This window comes from Malurus melanocephalus, unplaced genomic scaffold (assembly GCF_030028575.1).
Source record: "Malurus melanocephalus ecotype Western Australia unplaced genomic scaffold, MMel_1.1 scaffold_94, whole genome shotgun sequence".
Lineage (NCBI taxonomy): Eukaryota > Metazoa > Chordata > Aves > Passeriformes > Maluridae > Malurus > Malurus melanocephalus.
Window position 1 is genome coordinate 1,445,883 of NW_026623326.1, and position 23,273 is coordinate 1,469,155.

The window sequence follows — 23,273 nt, forward strand, 5'->3', positions numbered from 1 at the left end:
TCAGCAAAGCAGCATAAATCCTTCTTCTAGTCTTATGTCAAGAACTGCCAATGCTTTATTTAAGATGAGCCTTACACACTATTATGACATTAACTTGCTGACAACCACAGAATCCTTATGCCTTTCAGACATTTTAATGTTACCCTAGGGAACTAAAATTGTTTCCACATACTATTTTCAAAACGCAGAGAGGAAACACAACTAGCCAGTGATAGTTACTGTAAAGCACAGAGCTCAGYACCTCTCTAGCCCAGTGTTTCTGAGGTTTGAATTGCCCAGCAGTGCTCAGTCACAGCCATCATGCGTAGGACATGTGCTGATGCTCGGCATGACAACACTGTTTCATCCCGTCTTCAATCAACAAAAAAATCACTGTAGTTGTGCAATCTTATGACAAGCATATGCCTAGAATAATAGCACTCACTCTGCAGCTACCACTCAGTTCTTATTAGAGGATTATAACTTGTTATTYATGAGCATTATGCCATCTAAACAGTTTTAAAATCTCTCTCAGGAAGTGTTAAAAATGCTAAAAACGTTGCCGTGGTAGCAGACATATTATATTTAGTAAATGAACTCTGAAGTATTCTGKTGCATTAGTTAAGCATTCCACTATATTTATAATACTCAATTTTGTTTTTGTAGGAAACCATCAGCATTCAGAGTACAGGTAASAACAGGAGAACAAAGAGCTCACACACAGTTGAGGATCCCTTAGGAAATTGTGAGTGTTGACAGTCAGTTAAGGTGTTGTTATGAGCACTTCTTTTGAGTGTGGAAGGCACAGCGATCMTAACACTGAAGTTTCTTAATTCTTTTGTCTGAGCTCCAGAGTTACATATGCTAAAAAAAACTTGTAAATTGCAAGGTACACATTGTGCAAAAATGAATACAAATGAAGCCCTAACGCACATTTGTAAWGTATCTACTTTTGTTCCTTAAACAGTAACAATACAACATATTTTGTTCAGAATTATTTTATTTGGATTATAGCAATTAGTATCACTGATCAGTAGGCCAAATCCAGGCAGAGAGCACAGAATCAATTTCACAAGGCAACAACACGGACTAGTATTTYAGCATACAAACCATTTCACTGCATTATCAAGTTGAAATATCTTTCAACCATGCATAAAAAATCTATGCTTAGTCTTTCAGAGSTCCAGGTAATATCAGATTCCTAAATATACAAAAAATACATTTAACTTATAATAATCTTAGTGAATCAGACTTATAAAATTACAATTTTATTCTTCACAACATAGAAAAAAATACAAAAATGACTGTATATAGTTTTCACCCAAGTTGCACTGACATATACATCAAAAGATATGATTTGATGTATACTCATGAAAATTTTAAGCTGAAAGATAGGTTTTTAAATGACACTGCAGATTGGTCCACACAAATGCCAACCTTCATAATGATAACAAAAAACCCTCTGATAAAAACATCACATTGTGAAAAATTACAATTTACCTGCACTGTAATCTGCATCTTACTGTAATTTACAATATGAGCATTTCTACMATTCCAGTTGTAAACTACACACTGGTGAAAACCTTGGTCTTTTGGAGGGTAGTGATGAACTCAGACAGAGCTGGCATGGTAGAACATAAAGTGCTGTCAACTGAACCAGTGCACACAACAGAGAATACCAAAGCAGGGAAGGCCTGCTGGTTCAGATAGGCAGAGAGAACATGCAAGCCAAGTAAACAGTCTGTGGGAAAATAAAACCTTCTGCATTTGTGACTGAGTACCAATCAAAGCTTCCATTATAGAGTTCATGGAAACCACTGCACAATTTCAGTGACAGATGAGGGGAAACTTCTTTTATGAGAAGAAACCCCACACGTGTCAGCGGTACTAAAGAACAACCCAAACAGTACTGAATATCTCACTACAGTTCTCTCTCAAGATCACCTTCCAGTGACTTCCATAAAAGATAAACTTGAAAAAGCACTGAATTTTTGTACACWGTAACTGCATGTTTATACTTCAGAATATAATTTATAAACTAACTTTGCTGGTAAGAATTCTTACTGTAAAAGCAATTTATTTTTCTTTTGAAAGGAAAAGTAACTCCATTTTCTTTCAGAAGGTTGTAGTTTATTTGCATTTGTGTGATAAATTAATATATTCAGTTAAAGTAAATATTCCATRATAAAGTCTATTCAATAAAGGTGTTGGTTGCACAAGCTTTCTCCCCACTGGCAGCTGGCTCTGCTTTTCCTTGGTGCCAGTGCTATACACTATAGATCTGTACTGGATCCTTTTCATCAACAGAGYCAGGAGTTTGTTTCATGTAGCAGTATTACACAGCCATTTTTTCCCTCCAAATTGGAACAACAAATTTGAAACCAAATMTTTTATTTGGCCAGAGAAATCAAATTAAGAAAAGTTCAGAAGCTGAGCATTAACAATATCCAGTAACATAAGTACATCAGGAAATCAGATCTTTTAGATGACATCCTTCAGAAATTCTAACATTAACTTCTTTAATAGCAAGTATAAGCAAAAGGAGATGTTTTGTTCAGAGGTGAAAGTCTACACTTTCAAACAATGAGTTCAGAATAGTATAACATTTCTCAGATCACTACAACAAAGCACATAACCTAATACAGAAATGAATTGAATTGTTGCCTCTTTGAATCCAAAACCAAATTTGGATCCAAAATCCAAAACCAATCCAAATTTTGAGGTTGTGTATGGCCACAGCAATAGAATCACAGAATTGTTTAGGTTGAAAAATACCTCTAACCATTGTCCTAACACTGCAAAATCCCACTAAACCACATTTCTAAGCACCAAATTTACACTTCTAAATACTTTCAGGGATGGTGACTCTACCACTTCCCTGGGCAGCTTGTTCCAATGCTTGACAATCCTTTCCATGCAGAATTTTTTCCTAATATCCARTCTAGACCTTCCTTGGCACAAAATGAAACACTGTCCTCTAGTTCTGTTGCTTGTAACTTGGGAGAAAAGACTAACACCAAACTTGCTACAACCTCCAGTCAATAACGGGCTCCAAAATGCTGAAAATAGAAGCAAAGATTACTATGGTCTCTTATCCTCTCTCTGCTTATAGTAGTCCTGTTCGTGTTGAGTAGGAAAGGCTCTATATACTGAGAKTTAGGAAAATTCAGTCCTTATGATGAAGCCAAAGAAAATTACTGAAAAATGCAGATTAAAAAAAAAAAACAGCTCTGACAAGTATAAGCCTAAATAATTGTAATTCCAGCTCTTCCCAAGTTCTAGAACAGAGAGCCTGTGTCCTSAGTACTTCCTGGCTGTGTTTAGGGAGAGTTGGGATGTGTCAAACACAACTGGGCCATGTCCAGGGGAGGTGCTGGCAGGCACAGCATGAGGCAGCATTGCAGGTAGCATGGGACTGGTCACACCTCATTTATGCACTAAATCATGTTACAAGAGGGAAGCCAGGGAAGCCCACGTGGTCCTGTCTAGTGACTCTGACTGGRTGCATACAGAACTATTTGGCCATCAATTCCTAACAGAGCAAACCCATAACCTACATTTCCTTTTGTTTCTCCTTGGATACCCATTAATTTCCCTGCTCCCTCTGTCCCTTCCATTCCCCACCCTTTTTACATCCAATCAAAAGCTTCTTCCTGACTTGGGGCACAGCTCACACAGCATGAGGCTTTCTGCCTCACCACAAGGCTTCTTCAGCTCTTTCCGTTTCCTTTCATCTTCCCAAGGGAAGATTAAGCCTGAGAACCCGAGAAAGCACCAAGGAGAATACAATTTTATGTGGTCTTCCATTTTCTTGAAAGAATAGGTGAGAGCTGCAAAAGCAGCATGTAACACACGAGATAATCTGCTTTACAAGGTGCAGCTCATGACTTTGCAACATTTCAGAAGTTGAGTGCCTGGAACTGCCTGCTTGGATGAGTGATGCCTTCGGTCACTTGTGAAAAGTTAGGTTAAGGAACAAGGCCCCCAGATGATTCCATAGCAGACCAAGTAGTCCTCAGCACTGAAGGTAAGTATCACTGACTGTGACTAGAAATTAAATTTAAAGTAAAAAAGGGAGAATCGCACCTGTTTCTGGGTGACCTGCCTCCATATATTGTTTATWTTCATTACTGATACCACTAGAAGTATTACAGTTACTATTTTTTTTCTTAATAGGTAAAAAAGTATCCAGGGATGCAGTACTTAGAGTAGTTTTAATGTTTCAGGTAAGAATTACAGCTTCTGAATTAACATTAGCATTTCAATAATCAGTTTAAACAAGATCTTCAGAGAACACTCTGYGGTCAGACACCATACTGTTGAAATTCCTAAAGAATCACATTCCCCTCATTTCTCGTAATCGGTTTCTCCTTCTTGTTCCCATCACCTTTTAAATACACAACCTACCTTTCTAAATTCAAACACTTTGCCCAGATTACATTCTCCACTGAAGTCTCTGACATTATCCTGAAGTATTCCAGAGCATATTGTTTGCTTTCACAGCAATACATACAGTTTCTGGCATGCAGTCAAGCACTTAAAAAAAGAGGTATCAGTAATCCCAATTCAGGCATTTAGTGGGTACAACTTCATCACTCATACTGCAACCTTCAGGCATTTAGTAATAAATGAAAACCAGTTAGCACATCATTTAAGGAAAAGGTTAACTGCCAAGCCATATAAAGTTTAAGTTTTCTGAAGCACTGCAAGCTRAAAATTATTTCAATGTTTTACATCCTGGAATTTCAGTGAAATCAGATTTATTGGTTATTCTTGCTAAATTATTGGTCTTTTACCTCTGACTTATCTTGGTATATTCTTTACAAATGTGCTGGGTATTGAAAAACTGCAGCATTTTGATGTTTGAAAAGTTCTGAAAAAGTTGGAATTACTCCGACTTCTTATGTTCTTCAGTGTGGGAGAGTACCTTTCGCCTCTGATGTAGCATATGGAAATACAGCTGWGGGAAGACTGAGGAGAAAACACACTTGAGTCAATAAAATGTGAAGCGAGGCCTGCAAGATGCACAATCACATGGTCAAGGTCACCAATTCCTTATTACAGGATGCACTTATCCTCTTTTTGCTSAAGTTATTTATTGCCTTTTATACTCTAAAGAGATGAACTGGTATTGTTCTTAGGCTTCAGGTACTTTTTTTTTGCTAGAGCAATCACATTTGTAATTAAATGCAAAATGCCTTATTTAACTCGCCATGTACAAGCAGATGACGAAAGTTGCCTTAACTGCACGAACACAATACAGAGAACAGATTGGAGGGAGGAAAAAGTCCTTTCAAGAGAAATTTCCAGATTTGTTTCAATTTGTGTAATTCTAGTGTCACTTTCAGACCCTAAGGCACTTTATACAAACCAGTGCCTCTTTCATCTCTCTCCATCCAAAGCTTTTTCTCCTCTTATTTCTAAGACTCTTACACAGTATGTCTGTAGAATAAAGCAGGAGATAGAAAACATACATACACAAACAGCAAAAGCTGAAATTTCCATGAGATACCAAACCTTTGTGAACCATGCAAAAATTAAACAAGGTCATCAGCAGGCTAAATTGGTTAATTCTATGTATGTTAATCCCACAATTATTTGCTTTTACTGTTACAGTGTTAATACTAAGAAACGTAACAAACTCATACTTACTGGGAATGTAGGAGATCATAACCAGGATCAGGAATGTATAGTAGTCAAATGAAAAATTGTACTTGTTAGGTAAACTAATGGAATACAAGCCAGACTGCCTGACGAAGGGTAATGCAGCATATATTGTGAGTAATTCACCTGAGACTCCCATTGGATACAACACTATAAACAAAGTGTACCTAGAATGAAACATACACAGAAAGAATTTAACGTTACAAGAAACTCTTGACAAAGTATTTGTTAAATGATATTATGGATATTCAAATTTTGAATTCTCAACTCAGTATTTACTTTTCTTAGCTCTTATTTTTTTAGAGCATGGCAAGGTATGAACATTATTGCAAGGTAAGTAGTCAAATCAGCAATTGTTTGGAAATATTTAAATATCTGAGAATCTAAAAACTATCTTTAAAACTACACTACACACACACACAATTAACTCTGAGAGAGGTCATTTTACGACTTTAAATGATGCCAAATATATCTGATGTTAATCAATAACCTTAAAGATTATTTCAAGGACAACCACTGGATTCAAGAATTACTGCTAAATGTCAGTTTACTTACTGTCATCCCTTACTGTCAAATATCAGTTTCTGACAAACAATCATTTTGCAAATGGAACTGAGCTCAGACAAACTACTCTTTCAGCTTGCAATAAAACAGATTTTTGGAATCCGCAAATCTGCTGTAAAGAAACTAGGCAGTCACATTCACAAACATGACAATTACCTGAAGGCAGAACCTAATTTTTTGCACTGCAACTACTTTACAAGATAAATATCCCTGTCAAATCAGTACTTTAAGTCTGTGATTTTTATTATGCTACCAACCTGGCCCATTTGATGAGATAAGGGAGATGGTTTAACAAGCTAAACGTGTAAAAAGAGTAACGGATTATCTCGGTGATTGTCCAGGCCACTACAAACAAGAGAACACTGTCTTCAGTTTGTACCTGTGAGAAAGGAACAGAGGCTTAGTATGAACTCCAGCATTACCAGTTCCTCCCCACACTCAAGAAAACCTCACAGAAATCAATTCTTGTGGGTTGCTTTACTGCATCATTTAGAGAACAGACTCCAGGAATGAGCTTAAAAGCAACATTAGTAACAACAGTAAAACACCCTTCTTATCATGCTCTGTATTTTCCTAGTTGCTTAAGAAGAGATCTGCTTCATGACCAGGTAACTTGAGCTCTCATATCCCCTGCAAGGTAACTTGGTACAAGAAATCCCTGAAATGCTGAGTATAATTGTTAACTCTTCCCATTCCTACAGAGTACCAGCTTCTATGTTTGGTCCTGCAAATGTCTCCTAGGGCAGAAATTTGATACCTGGTTTAAACTTAATATTCTGATACTACTTCATGGTACTTCTGAGTAGAAGCACTGTTTTCCTTTATCTGCAGGTGAGAAACTGGGTCTTACTCCTGAGCAGCAGCAAAACAGCTAACACCAGATCTCAGGCTGGGAGAAGAAAGCAGCACAATTGTCTCACCTCAGGTAAGCTTGGCAGGTACCTGATTCACTGTTCTTGCTCCATTTTCTGCTTATTGTAACTAGCATAGTTCCACTAATGTTTCACTCAAGTATCATGTTTCACTGCTTTACACCTTTTGGAGCTTTTATGTCAGTCACACATCACTGAACCAGCTCTAACTCTTTCCATATTTTAACCCTGAGATCAGCTCAATTGGTCCAAGCACGGTGCCAGTAATGCCARTGTGGGTTTGATCCCTGTATGGGACGTTCATTTAGGAGCTGGACTCAATGATCCTTGTTGGTCCTTTCCAGCTCAAAATATTCTGTGATTAACTGCCTTTATCTGGAATATTTAGAAGGTTAATCCTCAAAAGCACGTATTTTAAAATGAAGAGTTAGATTTATTAGATTATGGAGCATCATTATGAGGTTCAAGTTCCAGATGGATCAAGTACTGTATGTAGGGTCACATAYCCACAGTACAAACCCTTGAGAGAGCAGACATGAGTTTTATGCATCCTTCTCCTTCCTTCCTTCCCCTCTTCAACACAATTCCCAGCTGTATGAGCACCTTGAGCCCAAATTCAGTGGACTAGGGGAACAAAAAGAGCCCAGCCACAGKGGCCCACATTTTCTCTTTTCCTCCAGSTCTTGAAAAAAGGGAAAAGGAAGTCAGGATATGTGGGTGGTGCACTCTATTCATCTTGGACAAAGTACAAACCAACAGAAAAAAAAATGAACAAGGATATATGGACAATCAGAAACTCTTTAATAGGAGGGGACTAATAATGTATTTTTGGGTAAAAACTCTCATGGGAATTACCCAGAAAAAGCTTTGTTACAGACTGCAAAACCCAGAAAAATTTATACAGAAATCTTGAGCTATCCTGGAATGTGGAGCTGCTGGTAATCTGTATTGTGCTGTAAATCTATGTTCTGCYACGTGTAACATTTCAGGTCATTTTTACTGCATTTTGCAGCAAAAGCACCTTATTCTTTTTCCACATTTTGATAATTTGTTTAGATATTAATCTCCCTTACATCATCATAAAAGAGCAAAATCCAAAAATTATTTRAAGATTTTCAAAGACCAAATCTATTTTACACGTTGCTGCAGGATCCTAATCCTGTTTGAGGCCTGCTTTATAAGCAAAACCTAGCTCTTAACACAGAAAAGTTAACAGYACTTCCCAGATGCTGCTGTTCCAAAGGAGGAATGTGCTTGACAAGCACTCCAGAGCTGCATCTTCTGGTCAAATTGGGAGTAGCAGCTTAGTGATGAGTTCACATAAACCTGTGAGTCACAGGTTTCAACCTGGACTTTGAAATCCCACTTCTTTCCCTAGCTAAGGAAAACAGTGAAGTCAAAACCCAAAGGTTTGTAGCCTGAAGTGGCATCCAAGGATACGAGCAAGGACAAGAAACTGGGACGCTCAGWGTGAATCATACACATGGAAGTAGAAAATTACAGCAGTTACAGTCCAGTTCTATCATATGACTTCTGTAACACTGCCTTCAAGGTCTAGTCTCCCCCCCTTCCTTTGTATTATAAATTATTAAAACAGTATTAAAACAGTTCACACCATTATGAAACACACAACCCTGTTAGGTCACCTAAGGAATCACTAATAGTGCCTTAGCTTGTGTCCCTATTTAAGGAAGAAAGGGCACTGGAAACTGGTGGCTATTATTATAAAGGATGCTTCTTGCATGCTCTCTTAGCCGTCAGAAGTCTGTCACTATCACAACATCTCTTTGAGAGACAATTTTTTGAATCTCAGATAAAGATGACTGTAATGTATATTATCAAACACCKGAGAACTGATTTACAAAACTGTTTCTCAACTGTTTCTTACTCCTTCAGCCACTGCTAATGCTGCATTTGCATCATTACATTTCCACCTCATTACACATTACAACTTCCAGGTTGAAGGCAAATACACAGTAGACTTATTTTAATAAACCACTAAGGTCAGTGCTGCCCTGAGAATTCACTTCTTCTTCCACTACTTTTTTTCATTCCAGTCTTTCAAAGAAGACTTAAAAGACACCTCATTTTTCACTTTTATTTACACTTCATTTGTCTAACACTCTTAATAGGGGTCAGTTAAACAATAGGCATAACTTTTTGGCATRTGTTTCAAACCAACATATCATCAAGGAGGGTCCTGAATATATTTCAGCTTTTCTTCAATACTATGAATAGCACACAATGTTTGTTAAAATATAAAAGAAACCACTGTCTTTTAAGATGCAAAGATGAGAACTGGGAGTTGACAAAATAAAKCCTGAGAGGTTTTTAATGTTCTCCTTCAGAATGGAAAGGGAAATTTCTCCACGTTAAGAGTAACAGTTTGACAAATTTGCAGAAAATTTCAGCTAAACACATAATTAAGCAATCCAATGCAGAAGAGCAAAACCAGCAGCACTATGCAAGTGTAATGATGGAAAATGTTGGAACAGCACGTCTCTCTCCAAAGAGCTGGTTCTCTGGTACAGTGATTAAAAAATAAAACAAAAAATTAAGTAAAGAAAAAGGAAGCCTCACAGTAGGCACAAAGGGCCTGACAGACTATTGTATTATATGGCATTCCTCAAATTTTACATAGATGTAAAGCAGTCATGAGTCAGGCTTTTCAACTGTACTCAGCCATTTCGAGTTCTGACTCTTCCAGCRTGGACTTTTTACTATAACTTAGTCTTCAATAAGATGTTCTTCCCTCTTTTAAGTAAGTATGCTTTACTAATGATTAAAGACATCAATTCAGAACTGCGAATACTAGAGTCCAAATTACCTCACATGCTGTATATGTTGTTTTCACAGCATTTCTTGACTGTTTGTTCTACAAAAGCTCCTCTAAATATGTATCACACTTATTTGCAACTTATCTGTAACTGAACCCAATGGAATAAGCAATAAATGCTTGCTGACACCATTTTTTAATTACCCAGCAGAACGGGGTACAGAATTATCTGTCAGAATGGAACTCCACAAAGGCCTGCCATGATGTCACCAGATGATCTCACTGCTCACACCAATTCAGAAAGACATCTTTTGAACTGAAGGGCACTTTCTGTTCTCCYATCTACATCCTCCCAGCCCTTCATGCCAGGCTGCTCTTTCTCCACCTTCCACTGCAGGGGAAACAGTAAAATTCACCAAATGGATTCCTTTCTGAYGTAATGGCCAGCACTGATTGCATGCCAGACCCTCCTTCACAACACCAACAACTGCTCCTACAACGCAAATAAGGAGAATCTCATTGCTACCCAAAGAAGTGTACAGTGCTATAACATTTCCATGCTTTAGCATTTATTATGAATAACTTCAGACTGAGTTTAACAACACATCAGCACTGAAGTCAACAAAAAGCACAAACATGTTAGTGGCAAGAGGCATGCTTCAAATCACATCACATTTCTAGAAGTGTACCCTGATAGAAGGAGGGATGCAATAYAGATTTCTTCTTTTAGCTGTGTTATGCATGAAAACAGTCTGGAAAAGCAAGATACTGAACAAGTCTCRCTCAGAAAGTTAAAGAGGAAAACTGTGTTTTATTTTACAACAACCTCATCATGCAACTGCATCGCTTACAAGTTCCATAAAGTTGTGTGAGAATTTAATCCTGGCCTTCACCATGGAGCTCACTTGTGCAGACAGCCCTTCAGAAAAAGTAGAACATTTGTGACACTTGCAGTACATCTCCCCAGGTGAGCTTGCAGGCTCCCTGGTTGGGGGAAGGGGAGGGCTCAGAACACAGCCTCTTATTTATTTGCTCTAAATCACAGGTCAGAAACTCATCACAGGATTCCCCCTCATCCTCACCATTCTTATGCCCACTTCCTAAGACATTAAAAAGTAACACATACATAGTCTCTTGCAAGACTTTAACCAGATGACCACACGAGTAGAGGGAAAAGAGTCTGCACGGAATATCGTTGAAAGAGTCAAATGCTTTCGGTTTTCCCTGGTGAGAATGTGAGCATAAGCTCCAAAATAATAGCTCACAATCACATTTTTTTCTCTGATGTCTAATAGACAACACATGGAATAATTCTAATCCATTCAATCTAACCTTTAATATTTGGGTTACTTCAAAACCAGGAGACAATTAATAAAAACAGATTATCACTATTCTTTACAGAGCACCGGGTATCCCAACATCATACAGATAACAAGCAAAACTACAAGAGTACTTAAAGTATTTTATACGTATATCTAAAATCTAATGTCTTGAGATTATAACTTTTTTGGTTTTGTTCAAAATCTAGTACTTATTTCCGGTGAATTAACAGAGACCAGAGTACATTAATTTACACCAACAGGGAAATCCATTAGAAAATAGTTATTTCCAAAATTTTAAATTTATTGAGAAAAACAACATTCCTCCACTTTAAATAACATGAAACTAAAGTATCAGCTAAACAAGCTTTTTCAAATATCAGAAAGGGCTGTTAATAACTAGGAACTAGTGACTTATGTTCCTCTACACAGATGCTCTGATAACAGCTTTGRAGGAAGGAAGAGAGAGCAGCTTCCCTCAGGACTTTGTAGTAAGACAAGCTCCTTAAGACATTCTCCATGTCTCCCTGTCAAATCACRATCTGATGCATAAAATGACTGTCACTTATTTCAGGCATCCATGATGACACTGGCATCGAGACTAATTTCCTTCTTTAATGAGAAGAAATCCAGTAAGATTAGTTGGCTAGAGTAACAGCAGAGATGCAGCATATTTGGGCTACTACAAGGATTCAGATGACATGAAAGTGTCAATCATCATAACCTGTRCCAATTAAAGCACATCTAGATTTTAAAACAGTTGTCAAGAAAAATTTTCAAAAAATATGGCTTCCAAAAGATTCTAAAGAGATTTCCATGAAGTACAGCAGTATTTGGTGTAGTGAGCAGTGAGGAAAAACACACAGCCCGCAAAAAACACCTGCATTTGAATGTAAGAAAATTGAATGAAGGACAGAGAAAAGATTATCCTGSAGAGTGACAATGGAGAGCATGGAGGCACTATTGTGCACTGCTGAGGGGCAGTTTCAGAAGTGAATTGTGTATGCAGGGGGGCAGTGAGATTTCACTTTTATTTATGGCASTAATGAGATAAATACTAGAAGATGGTACCAAATTCTGTGCTCTATGTTACACACTGGAACCTCTTTAACTGTCAGTAAGGACTGCAGAATCTGTTCAGGAGCTCGATGTCTTACAGTGAGAGAATCAGACCTCGCTCTGTTTGACYGTCAACAAAAGATGACATCACATCTATTTTTATTTCTTTTGATCCACAGAAATTCCTATAAASAATTTCACATGTTGGGATACAAACAAAAGACATTTTAAGGAAAATAAGATAGCAATCAACACTGGTTTTGCAGCATGGATCAACAGTTTTTCTATCAATTTGTAGCTTGATGTGTAGCTTACCTCTTTTACACTATGTGTTACTGCCCACGTCAGGAAAACCCTTGACATCACTTGGAAAGCAGTCAGAACAACAGAAGAGGGAACAATGCCTGGAAGATATTTTGTAATTAGTAAATATTCCTGACTAGCAGGGTGGGTGGTAGGGGTGGGGAAATAAAACACAGCTAAACCAAAGTCCAGTTATTTGAAATTTCTAGAAGGAAGGCATTTAATTTTTTTAAATTTGAAAATACCAAGTCAGTCCTTTGGTGTGTTTATACAGCCTAATGCAGTGYATCCCCTGACAAGACTTTCAGCATCAAAATGCAAACAAAAGTAATTGGTCTTGTTGCAATCACAGCACATTCCTCAATACACAGAAYAGCTCAATAAGATAATTTCAATCAAACAGCTTCTGGGATACAGTTTTTCAAATAAACCCTGTCTGATTAAAATATCCAAGATACTCTTCATTACTGTGATTTAAAAAGCACAACCAATAAATATGTTTTGCACTGTATATCCCAAAAAAACAGCCGGCAAAAATTATACGTATTTTTCAGAAACACTGATCCAACCCATCTTTTGATAGGTGCAAGGTTTATAATTCCTTCCTGGAAATACAACTCAAAAAACCTCCAAACCAACCAACCAACCAACCAACCCCACAACAAACCAACCCCAGGAAATAGCTGATGCATTGGTAGGTACAGAAACAAATTGCAGAGTTTCTCAAGGAAGCAGATATCACTGGCTCTTCCAGCAAGTTCTGAGGTGCTAAACTACTTAAACTGCCATAAAAGGATGCTACACATCCAGGTCTGACAGAGCAGTAGTTTTAGACCGCAAGATTACACAAAATTTCCAAACTTTGTGATGCAAAGTTTTTTTTTCTTCCAATAGCTAAATGAAAAAGACAAATGCAAGAGCAGGTATAGCTCCTAAAATACAGTAACAAGTGCTTCTAAAGTTAATGCAAATCACAAGCAACGTAACATCCTCAGAAAGATGCTGAAACCAAAGAGGAAAGTGACACAGGAAAAAAGAATGAGAAAAGTCAAAGGCAAGTTTCACTTGAATCATTTTCATTCATATGTTTGGTTTAAGAGTAAAAAGGAAAGTCCTACAGGCACACTTCTCTTCCATTTCATCACTTGTTGTCTGGGTCTCTGGGCTACACATTACCTCCTTTCCAAGTAGAGCTCTGCATTTTTAAAATCTTTGCTGTATGTCAAACTCCTGCTCTCAACCATCCTTCATGGAGACACTCCCCTATTMATCTTTGTATTTTGAAGGACTTGCCTCACAGATGCTAGCATTTCAGATTCTACTGAAAAGATGTGGGGAGAAAAGTTATGCTGATACACACAGCCATCTGTCACAGATAAGCTCTTCTATTGACAGAGAATTACAGCTCTGTTAGAGCAATTAGTTCAGCAGGGGCAAAGGAATCTGCAAATTTCCTGTTTCTCCTAGCATAGAAACTTTTGCTAGAATCAGTAGGACTACAGCAGACAGCAGCAGTTCATCCAGCTGTGCAAAACTCCCTCATTTTATTTAGCTGACAAACACTTCCATTAACAGAARAAAATGTAATCCACAGCCAGTTATAAGAAAACAAGTCTTTTGCAAAGAGCTTTATTAGGGAAAGCAAAAAGATTGAATAATAATGGTATAAAATGTTGCCACATTCCCCTAATGGCTCTCTTCACTAGTAYTAAATTGTGCCACTAAGGATAACATGGGCTAAATGGATCCACGCCTCAAATCAGCTGAGCCAGAATTATTAGTTTTGCACACAGACAGGCTGCATAATCATCTTGTTTGCTGTGCTGCATCAGGCTGCAAGATGAAACACAGACTCTCTCCTGTCACTCACTGGTTTGTATGGACACATACTCCCCAGATGTGAGGAAATGATAATTCAATTAAATTTTTTACATTCTTAGATTTAATATTAGTAAACATTGGTGTCTGCACACAAGTTTATCTTAAGAAAATAGCAGAGCATGGCAGATTCAGGATGGTAAAACCAGCATTTTAACGGCACGATTTTCTGTCCAGTGTTTCAAGATTTAACTTGTCCTTCTTGCCACTTGTTAGTAAGTCCTTTAAAAAGTCACGTTTTAATATTTATTTTTGACAATTTCTTTTTAAAGTATGGTTTATTCTGGTAAAAATCAGTAATAGAGATTCAGTAAAATGAAGCAGCATTGGAAGGACTGCCTTGGCAACACAGGCAAAAAAGTGAAACACCCAGTTTGCTCTGAGAAGCCTTTACATTAATTTGAGGAGTATATGATTATTCATTTCTTAGGATGATCTCTGCACAGTTTATGAACTGCCTTTTTAAGATGTTTTCAGAGTAATTGGATGATTCAGGACGGTCAGAACTACTTTATCAACGACAGAACCAGACTGCCCTCTGCTGACACATTCCTGTGCATGAGTCTGAGCTCTCGCAACTACCTCACTTGGTTATTAAAAACCCCTCAGGAATTCACTATGAACCTGCAGTCTAATATCCCCTCCAGTATGTGCACTGTCTGGATCATGAAGAAAACCAGCCAATTTGTAGTTGCAGCTTTAGGAACCTCAATTCCATCTTACTCTTTAAATACTGGCTAGTGAACTATAGTGATAGGAGCTGAATCACTGTTATATTTTTTTGTGACTTAACTTCTCAAATTAGGTAGTAAAAAACAGGAATGTATTTCAAACAAAAATTATAAGTTATGCAAGAATTAAATTCAACAATTCACAGGCCATAACATWTTTCTTGCTAACACATTGCTAAAAGTGCAGTCTTGTATAAAAATAATAAAACTGAAAATTTGCAAGCTTACCAAGTGCACAGTGCAGAATCTAGAACAAAAAGAAAAATTCAAATCAGTAACATTYCAAATTAAGCAATTCAGACACACATTTAGTTCTGTTACAAGAATTTAAARTTCAGTATTTGCATTTCAATAATTRTGATTAATATTTAGSTCTGCTGCCCAAGCTAAACAGCCRACAGTAAAACTCCCTCATCACTTGCTAAAAGGAAAATTTAGCTTTTGTGTGAGATGTTCAGTAGAATTAAAGTAAATGTAAGAAAYACATCACATTCAATGGAAATATTAGTGATACCAGGGAACCTACACCTACCTCAAGCAAAGCTCCAGTTTGGAAGAATTTCAGRGGTTTTTCTATTGAATAGTAAAGGCTGTGGTAGCTGCCTTTAGCCAGGTATGCCCGAACGAGGCCAACTGCAATAACGAGCCACCTGAAAGAGAGAAAAAAGGAGAYATTAAGCAAAGCATAAATACAAAGATATCTTTAATGCTTCTTTTRATACCTGAGAAAGCAATAGGCAAAGCTGCACTGAAATACACCAACTCTGCAACACTGGAAATGTTAAACACTTGCATCATCTGCAAATTTATCAAAGTGAAAGATGATGCATTTTTTAAGCATTTTCAGCACCAACATGATACCAATATCTCTAATGTCTCCATTTATTTTTCAGTGAGCTCTATTTAATTTGGTTATGGAATGTATTCATGGCAGATTGGGATCAGATCTTGTTTAGCTTAAGCAGAAAACACCTGACAGGAGGTTTCAGTTCTAGTATTTATCTAATTAGCCAGTCAGAGATCTCTTACCAGCAGCATGACAAACAAGATTCAGAAGGCATTGATTTTAACATTTCAGTTCAAAGTAAACACCTAGACTTTATGAGAGGGCATCCAGCTTAATTGGTAGCATATATTATATGAAAAATAGTTACAGATAAACAACTGCAAGGAAACTGAGCCTGCAAAAGCCTTGAAGTAACATGGCCATTCCCACTGCAGTTTTCCTTTTTAACCAAAAAAAAATACATCTAGGCCTATGTGAGTAGTGCCCATAGAAGTGCAACTGCACATGAACAGTGTCACCTGTTAACCCTGAGGATTTTCTCCTCAAGCAACTTAAATAAATATTAAAAATATTTCATCCTGGCTGCTGAAGCTTTCACTACCACAGCTGTCCAGAACTGGGCTTGCCCACAACATCAGAAATTCTTGAGTGAAGTCTATGACAAGCCACAAGCCCAAGGTGAGAGGTCAACCTGGTCAAAGACTTTTCTCATTTGAAAGCAGCATCTATTGTTAACTTCAGTTTCCACTTGCTTTTGGCAAACATGGAGAGAAGCTATCGGCTGGTCAAGAAGAAGTGGGAAATCCTTACATGGGGCTTCCAAACTTTTCACTGACATGGTCATCCTGGCTGTCTTACTCTCAGCTACTCTTAATGCCTCCCTRCTTTACCTCCATCTCCCTCCAAACCCCTCATGTATGTCACCAARTGTCTCTGTTAACAATTCACCTCARTGTGCAGACAKGTAGCAAGCCCCCTGACTATGCAATAGCTTTTACCCTTTGAAAAAAACTGTGTAGCTGTAACAGCAAAGATGAAGAAATTCCCTTCACTTACAGCATATTAGCATCTTACAAGTATYACATTTGCCTAGGTATTGCAAAGTATGTGCACATATTATCCCAAATGTAATAATTGTTTGAAACACACAGTGAAGTTCAGATTTCTCAACATAAGTGGTTCTGGCATCCAAGTTTGTGTTTGTAACGAAATCTGTTWGTAGAACTGAAAGAAAGATAATTAATTTCTGCCTCAACTTCTTGAAGACAAGCACCAAAGAAAAGCAGTAGGAGTGGGGAAGATAAATGGCAAAGAGAAACAAGCCCTSCCTTTTTTCAGAATGACAAGTTATTTCAGTTAAAGCTGTCTTGTGAAACCAAAGGACAAACATTTGCCAAGTAATTGCTGTTTACAAAAAATGAATCAGATTCATTTTGTRTTTGTACTTCAGTGTAGAATAAACCAGTAAGCATGACAGTATTAGTGATTCTCCTCTGCAACACCAACTGTTTCTTCTTTAGAACAGGAAATCACAGCAGGCTGACACTGTCCTGTTCTTATCTGTCAAATTTCTCTGTTTTTCCTGATCTTCCATGTTTGTTGAGAAACTCTGCTGAATTGAGCAATTTTTCCAGTTGCACAAGATGCCAGCTCTTGGTTGTGCCTGCAAACTGTTCTCACCTGAACAAAAGGACTGCTAAAGCCCGTGGCTCCCAGAGGAGCTGCAGCCTTTTGGTCATCTCCACCCTCGTGCCAGATCACAGACTCCAGGAAGACTGTACTTTCCATGCCATTTACTGTCCTTCAAAAAGCATTTGATATAGATCACAGCATTAACCCATACAAAATTAAAAGCTGAGCCTAGTTTGTGCTGAAGCTTTTAGTACCTCTGCCCCGCTTCTGTGATTCTTAAATAGTTCTTCACYCTCTAAGATTAGAGAAAATGGAACAGGAGAAGGTGAAACCAAGGAATATCAACTGAAAATGGAATTTGGCAAGAAGTTTAAAAGGGTAACAAAAGGCGCCACTGTCTCATGAAAGCTAAGCTTTACCTGATCTACACACTGAACTCTACCTGATAGCCCAGCTGGAGCTACATTTTATTAAATTACTGCTGCCCTGTCGGTAAACTGCAAACTGGACTATTACATGCTTTGATTAATCCAGAGTAAGAAAAATGAATACTACACACACACACACACACACACACACACACAGGTTTTTCACTTTCAGCCGGTCAGACTTGACAGACAAGCTTCGTGCTCAGGTCCTTAGGTTAACTCCCTTGATTCTCTCACAGGTTATAAAAAGGCCATTTTCTTTTGCAAAGTTTACCGAGGTTCTGCAACATTTATGCAACAGAATACAGCAGAGCTATGCAGTGAGTGCACCTGAAAGGGAGAAGTGTACTTTGACTCTCAACAACCACTCACTGAAGACATGGACAATGAAACTCATAACCCTAACCACTCTTTGCTCAACACTGATTAACACAAACCCTTGTAAATTCAAAAGCTATTACATTACCATTGATCTTGTTAAGTGAAACTCTTTTCAAATTCATTGTTTATACCACCACCAGCTACTTATACCCAGAAGTACTAGTCAGTTACAGCACTTGACTAAAAATAARAAACATAATCACCTTTTAAAGCAGCTTATCTGGCATTTACACTCAGYTCTCAAAGCATGCCCTGTCTCCCCACCCAGCACTATTCAGTGATTTTGGTCAAACACATTTTTAGGAAAAATAATTTCKATGCTGCATCTCTGCCTCCACAGTGAGCTTCCCATGCCAGGTCAGGCACAACTCCRCAGCTTCACACTGTGATGGGAAAAGAGTCTGACTGAACACAAGAGAAGCAAGATGCAGAGCTTTCTGCAGCTCAGTGCTTTGAACATGGGCAATAAAACCTGAGCAAGTACAGCTGAGAACCAACTGCAGGACTGATTATTCCTTATTGTGCCATTTTGGTCGTTTCTGAAAGAAAACATCCAAAACATGAACCAAATGGTAAGTGCATGCCGCTCCAGCTAGGGAGCCACAGGCACACATGCTTTTTCTACCGTTTTGCTCTTGCAAAAGCCACTGTATTACCAGGAATCCACTTACTACACGAACTGCAGCATAAAAAATAAAAATAAGATCTGGTATTTTTGGAATCAGCTGTGTTTTCTTTAAGTCAAGATAAATGCAAAGTAAATACAGTAACTATGCTGAGATTTTTTTCAATTGTTATTCGATACGTTTTAAATAAAGTTAATAGCTGAGGCAACTATGGTTTTAAAACATTTATTTAGCACTTAATTACTTCATAACTATGTTGTTGTGTACTTCARTTTATAGCTATTTGTCAAACAAACCCAACAAACCACTTAAAAAAAAATCCCATGTRCTTTTACAGCATCTCTTCATCATCTGGGCACCCTGAATTTTTTGGTATTTTCTTTTCACRATTCTCTTTCCAAGGCAGTGCAGTGTGAGAAACAAAGTCTGAGCMCTCTGACTGACATTGGGTCAGTAACTAATCACTGCCATCAGCTGTGTATCAATCTTTAGATCTTCTCATCCAAACAACTGACCTTTTGCCAACCAGCTCCAGAAAAACTACCTGTCTGAAAACAAACAAACTGAGCTTTTGTCCTAAGCTCAACCTTGTATATTGTGGAATTTCAGCAGTGGAAGTGCAAGCTCCTAATCTGTTTGAAGACAAATTATCAGTCAGAGCCCTCGGTGACCTACCCCAAAAGAAAAGTGAGAGAGAAGAGAGATAGGACCATGATCACAGAATTCCTGTGGTAACTSCCCAAATGGCAGAAATCATCTAATCAAAAACACATCCAGAAAAAAAGCAGCTCATGTTAAAGCACCACAGATCACCTCCCACCCAAGAGTGGAATTTTCTAGGAAGTTTGGTGTAAACTAGGAGAACGGATAACATGATGATCAGAAACATGACAACAGGAAAAGTGGGTTTCTAGCACCCGAATTTTTAAAAATTTCATCTTCTGAACAAATAGAAATTTCCCATGCCCAGGAGCTTGCTTGCCATGACATAAAGCTCATAATCATKAAAAAAACTCCATTTATACCACATCTTCTCTCTTAGATTTTTGTTATCTTTTATAAACACAACTAAATTGCATATGAGCAGCAAAATAAGCAGGGAAATGCTTTTATTTCTTTCTTAGAACAGCTCAGACAAGTGAACTTGTTAACATTTTATGCAGGGACACCACAACAGAATTGAAAGGCCCTCCTGACTGACTGCAATGTATTGTATTACTCATKTAATTATTTCTGAAACAACAGATTACTGAAATCAAAGTGGTGGGTAATCATCATTGCCCTCTGAGTGAAATACCCTGCAAATATCATATGGGGTCACAAACCTGCTTAGTAACATTTCACAGTAGCCCAGCTATTGGGTAACGGGTGTACCAAGCACCTCACAAGAACTGAGCTCTCCCCACTCCCCTTTGCTCCACATGAGTGTGGTGCTGACACAACACCAGCCGTCCCCAGCAAAGACAAGAACCTTCATGTCCAACTGYCTTACTGAAGTAAATTGTCTCTATATTAATTCTACCCTAACTTTCCCTCCAAACATGACACGGCTGTGTGTGCTTACCTCCTCACCTGCCAGGGTTCATCTGGCAGAAAACACTGGGATTTGGGATTCATTTGGGATCCATTTGAAAGGCTCTTTTCTCCTCCCACCCAAATATCCTCAATCTTTCTTAAGATGGTTTTATTTTTATCTGGATTCCAGTGAGATGCCACCATCACATTTAAAAAAACAAAACAAAAAAGTATCTCTCCTGAGAGTTCCCAGTTGTCGCTGATTTTTGTGCGTAAGAACACACCTGAGCAAGCACCCATTGGTCCCAGTCTGCATTCTGCCCAGCAGAATGCAGAGCACCAAGCTGGTCCAGGAGCTCACATGTCCCAACAGCAGCTTTCAACCTCAAATTACAGAGTAGCTCAAGAGTTCATGGGCTTGAAAGACTCAAGAGCTTTGCCTTTAACCACTGCTGTGGATAAATTCTCTGTACTTAGGGTCACCTCTCCACTGAAAACTGCCGGAATCCACACCACAGACACGGTGATCCAAGGAAACTACATTCACCTGAATGTGAAAATTGCTGCAGAGCAAATTAAGGTGTCAATTACAAAACACGGCAGCTCCCAGGGCACACGCACTTGTGCTGCCGTGCAGAACTCSTTGTGGAAGGGGCGTGTGAGGGAGGACAAGCTGCGGAGGGCTCGGGCAGCGCTGAGGGTCACACCCGGCCCAGGCCGGGGGGACCGCAGGAGGGACCGGCTGGGGGCACCCCCGGGTACCCAGCCTGGCTTTCGGTCACAGGGCACGGTGGAGACACGGGGCAGCGGGAAGGCAGCTGCGAATGTACGCGCAGGAGCGCCTCTGCAGCACGAGGAGCAGCGAGCGAGGGGCCGGCTGTGCTTTTCAGCGTTATCCAAAGAGCGAGGCAGCAGCGCCCACAGCACGGGGGGCACGGGGGGCACAGCCACGCCTGCGGACCCGGCACCCGGGCGCTGCAGCCGCAGGGGCTCGGCCGGACGGGAGCGCGGGCACGGCGATGGAGAGGCCGCTGCTCTGCGCCCGGACCCGCTCCCAGCGGCGCGGGGGAGCCGCCCTGCCCTGCCCTGCCCTGCCCCGCCGGACCCACCCGCGGCCGCAGCCCGGCCGAGCGCAGCCCCACGCCCCGCCGGCGGCCCCGGCCCGAGAGCCCCCGCTGCCGCCCCCGCCCGGCCCTTACCCCGCCGTCATCACCACGTTGTAGATAACGAGGTAGCCCGTGGCCAGCGCGCCCGGGCCCTTCCTGCGCCGCGCCTGCTGCCCGCCGTAGCCGTTGTCCGCCCGGCTCCCGCCGCTCCCGGCCGCCGCCATCTCGCGGCTCCCGCGCCCCGCCCGCTGCCGGCGCTCGGCGGGCACGGGGCGGGACTTCCCGGGAGCGGGGCCGGGCGGGGACAGCTCCGCGCAGCCGCGGGGACCCCATGGGCTCCTCGCACCGGGCACGGCGSGGCTCCCGGGGCTCCACCCGGGGGAGGCGGYGTTCCCGGGAATCAGGGAGGGATGYCCGGCTGGCGATCAGCGAGGCATTCGTTCGCTTTTTAGGGCAGCTTCAAAGCGCCACTCTGCAGGGAGAAATAGAGCTGCCGTGTCCTTAGAGACATTCATAGAGTTAGCTGGTAAGGTTATTTTTGGAGTATGTACTAGGTTTTTTACACTTTTGTAATATAGTTCAGAGGAGAAAAGATGAGAGGCGATCTCCCATTAATGCACATAATTAWCTCAAAGGCGGGTGTCAAGAGGATGTGCCASAGTTTTCGGTGGTGTCCAGSGACAGGACAAGGAGCAAYGGCCATAGACTAAAACACRAGAAGTTTYACCTCAACATGASGGAGAACTTCTTTACGCTGAGCGTGGARAGCACTGGACAGACCACCCAGGGGGRTCGTGGAGTTTCCCTCTCTGGAGACATCCCAAACCCTCCTGGACCCGTTCCTGTGTCYCCTGSTCAGTGGGGGTTGRACTGGATGATCTCCAGAGGTCCCTTCCCACCATAACGATTCCATGATCTTATGTGAATAGAAGTTGTAACCCATTTCCTGCTGAAGCTCCCTACAAGAGCAAAAGCCTGGAACGCATTCCCTTCGCAGCAACAAACATTCAAGCATCCTCGTCAGGGCAGACAGAACTGCCTTTCTGAACAGCTACAACGAAGGATTTTTTTTTTTTTTCTCCCCTGCAGATATTGTAAACACGTCGTGGAGTTAGTTCTCCACTCCCATAAACATCTCTCGGTTTATTTCCCATGCATGTCATGGTGTAGTCCCTTTATGAGCAGTGCGRAATAACAGCATAAGCCTCGCTCTCCATCCCAGAAAATTCTGCTTCCACATGAGCATCTTTGTGGTCTTTTAAATTCACGTATACATCTCTTGCAGAAACAGGGCTCAAAATGCAAAGATGATTTATGAGAATTCCATTTTCAAACAGCTATGCTTTAGTGCAATGTTTCAATAAATATACCAAGAAATTTTAGAGAAACAAATCATTCATTATTCATGTATGCAACTAAAAAAAATGTCTGTTTTCAAAGCCTGACAATCACTGCAGAGGAGAGGGCTGTGGAGTCCAGTGCTGTCCTCATTGTCAGCAAAGGGAAGAAGTGACCCAGCCATTGCATGTCACGCATGCAATTAGCAAAGGTCTCCTGATCAACCAGAAATGTGCACAGGATGCTTGGGACGTCGGATAGGACAGTCATTAGGTAAATTAAGTTTCTGCAAATCCAGAAACAAGAGCAGTGAAA

At 40.0% G+C, this 23,273-nt stretch overlaps 1 protein-coding gene across 1 annotated transcript; it reads right to left on the bottom strand.

The window, feature by feature from the left end:
* HACD2 (3-hydroxyacyl-CoA dehydratase 2) lies at positions 1–21,882 on the bottom strand. The gene is made up of 7 exons (XM_057368572.1): positions 21,714–21,882; positions 15,678–15,795; positions 15,374–15,392; positions 12,549–12,637; positions 6,465–6,586; positions 5,632–5,810; positions 1–4,950 (listed from the first exon to the last, which is right to left on the bottom strand). Exons 1-7 carry the CDS (start codon positions 21,842–21,844, stop codon positions 4,868–4,870), a joined length of 741 nt encoding a protein of 246 aa, XP_057224555.1. The 5' UTR covers positions 21,845–21,882; the 3' UTR covers positions 1–4,867.
* Positions 21,883–23,273: the final 1,391 nt, after the last annotated feature.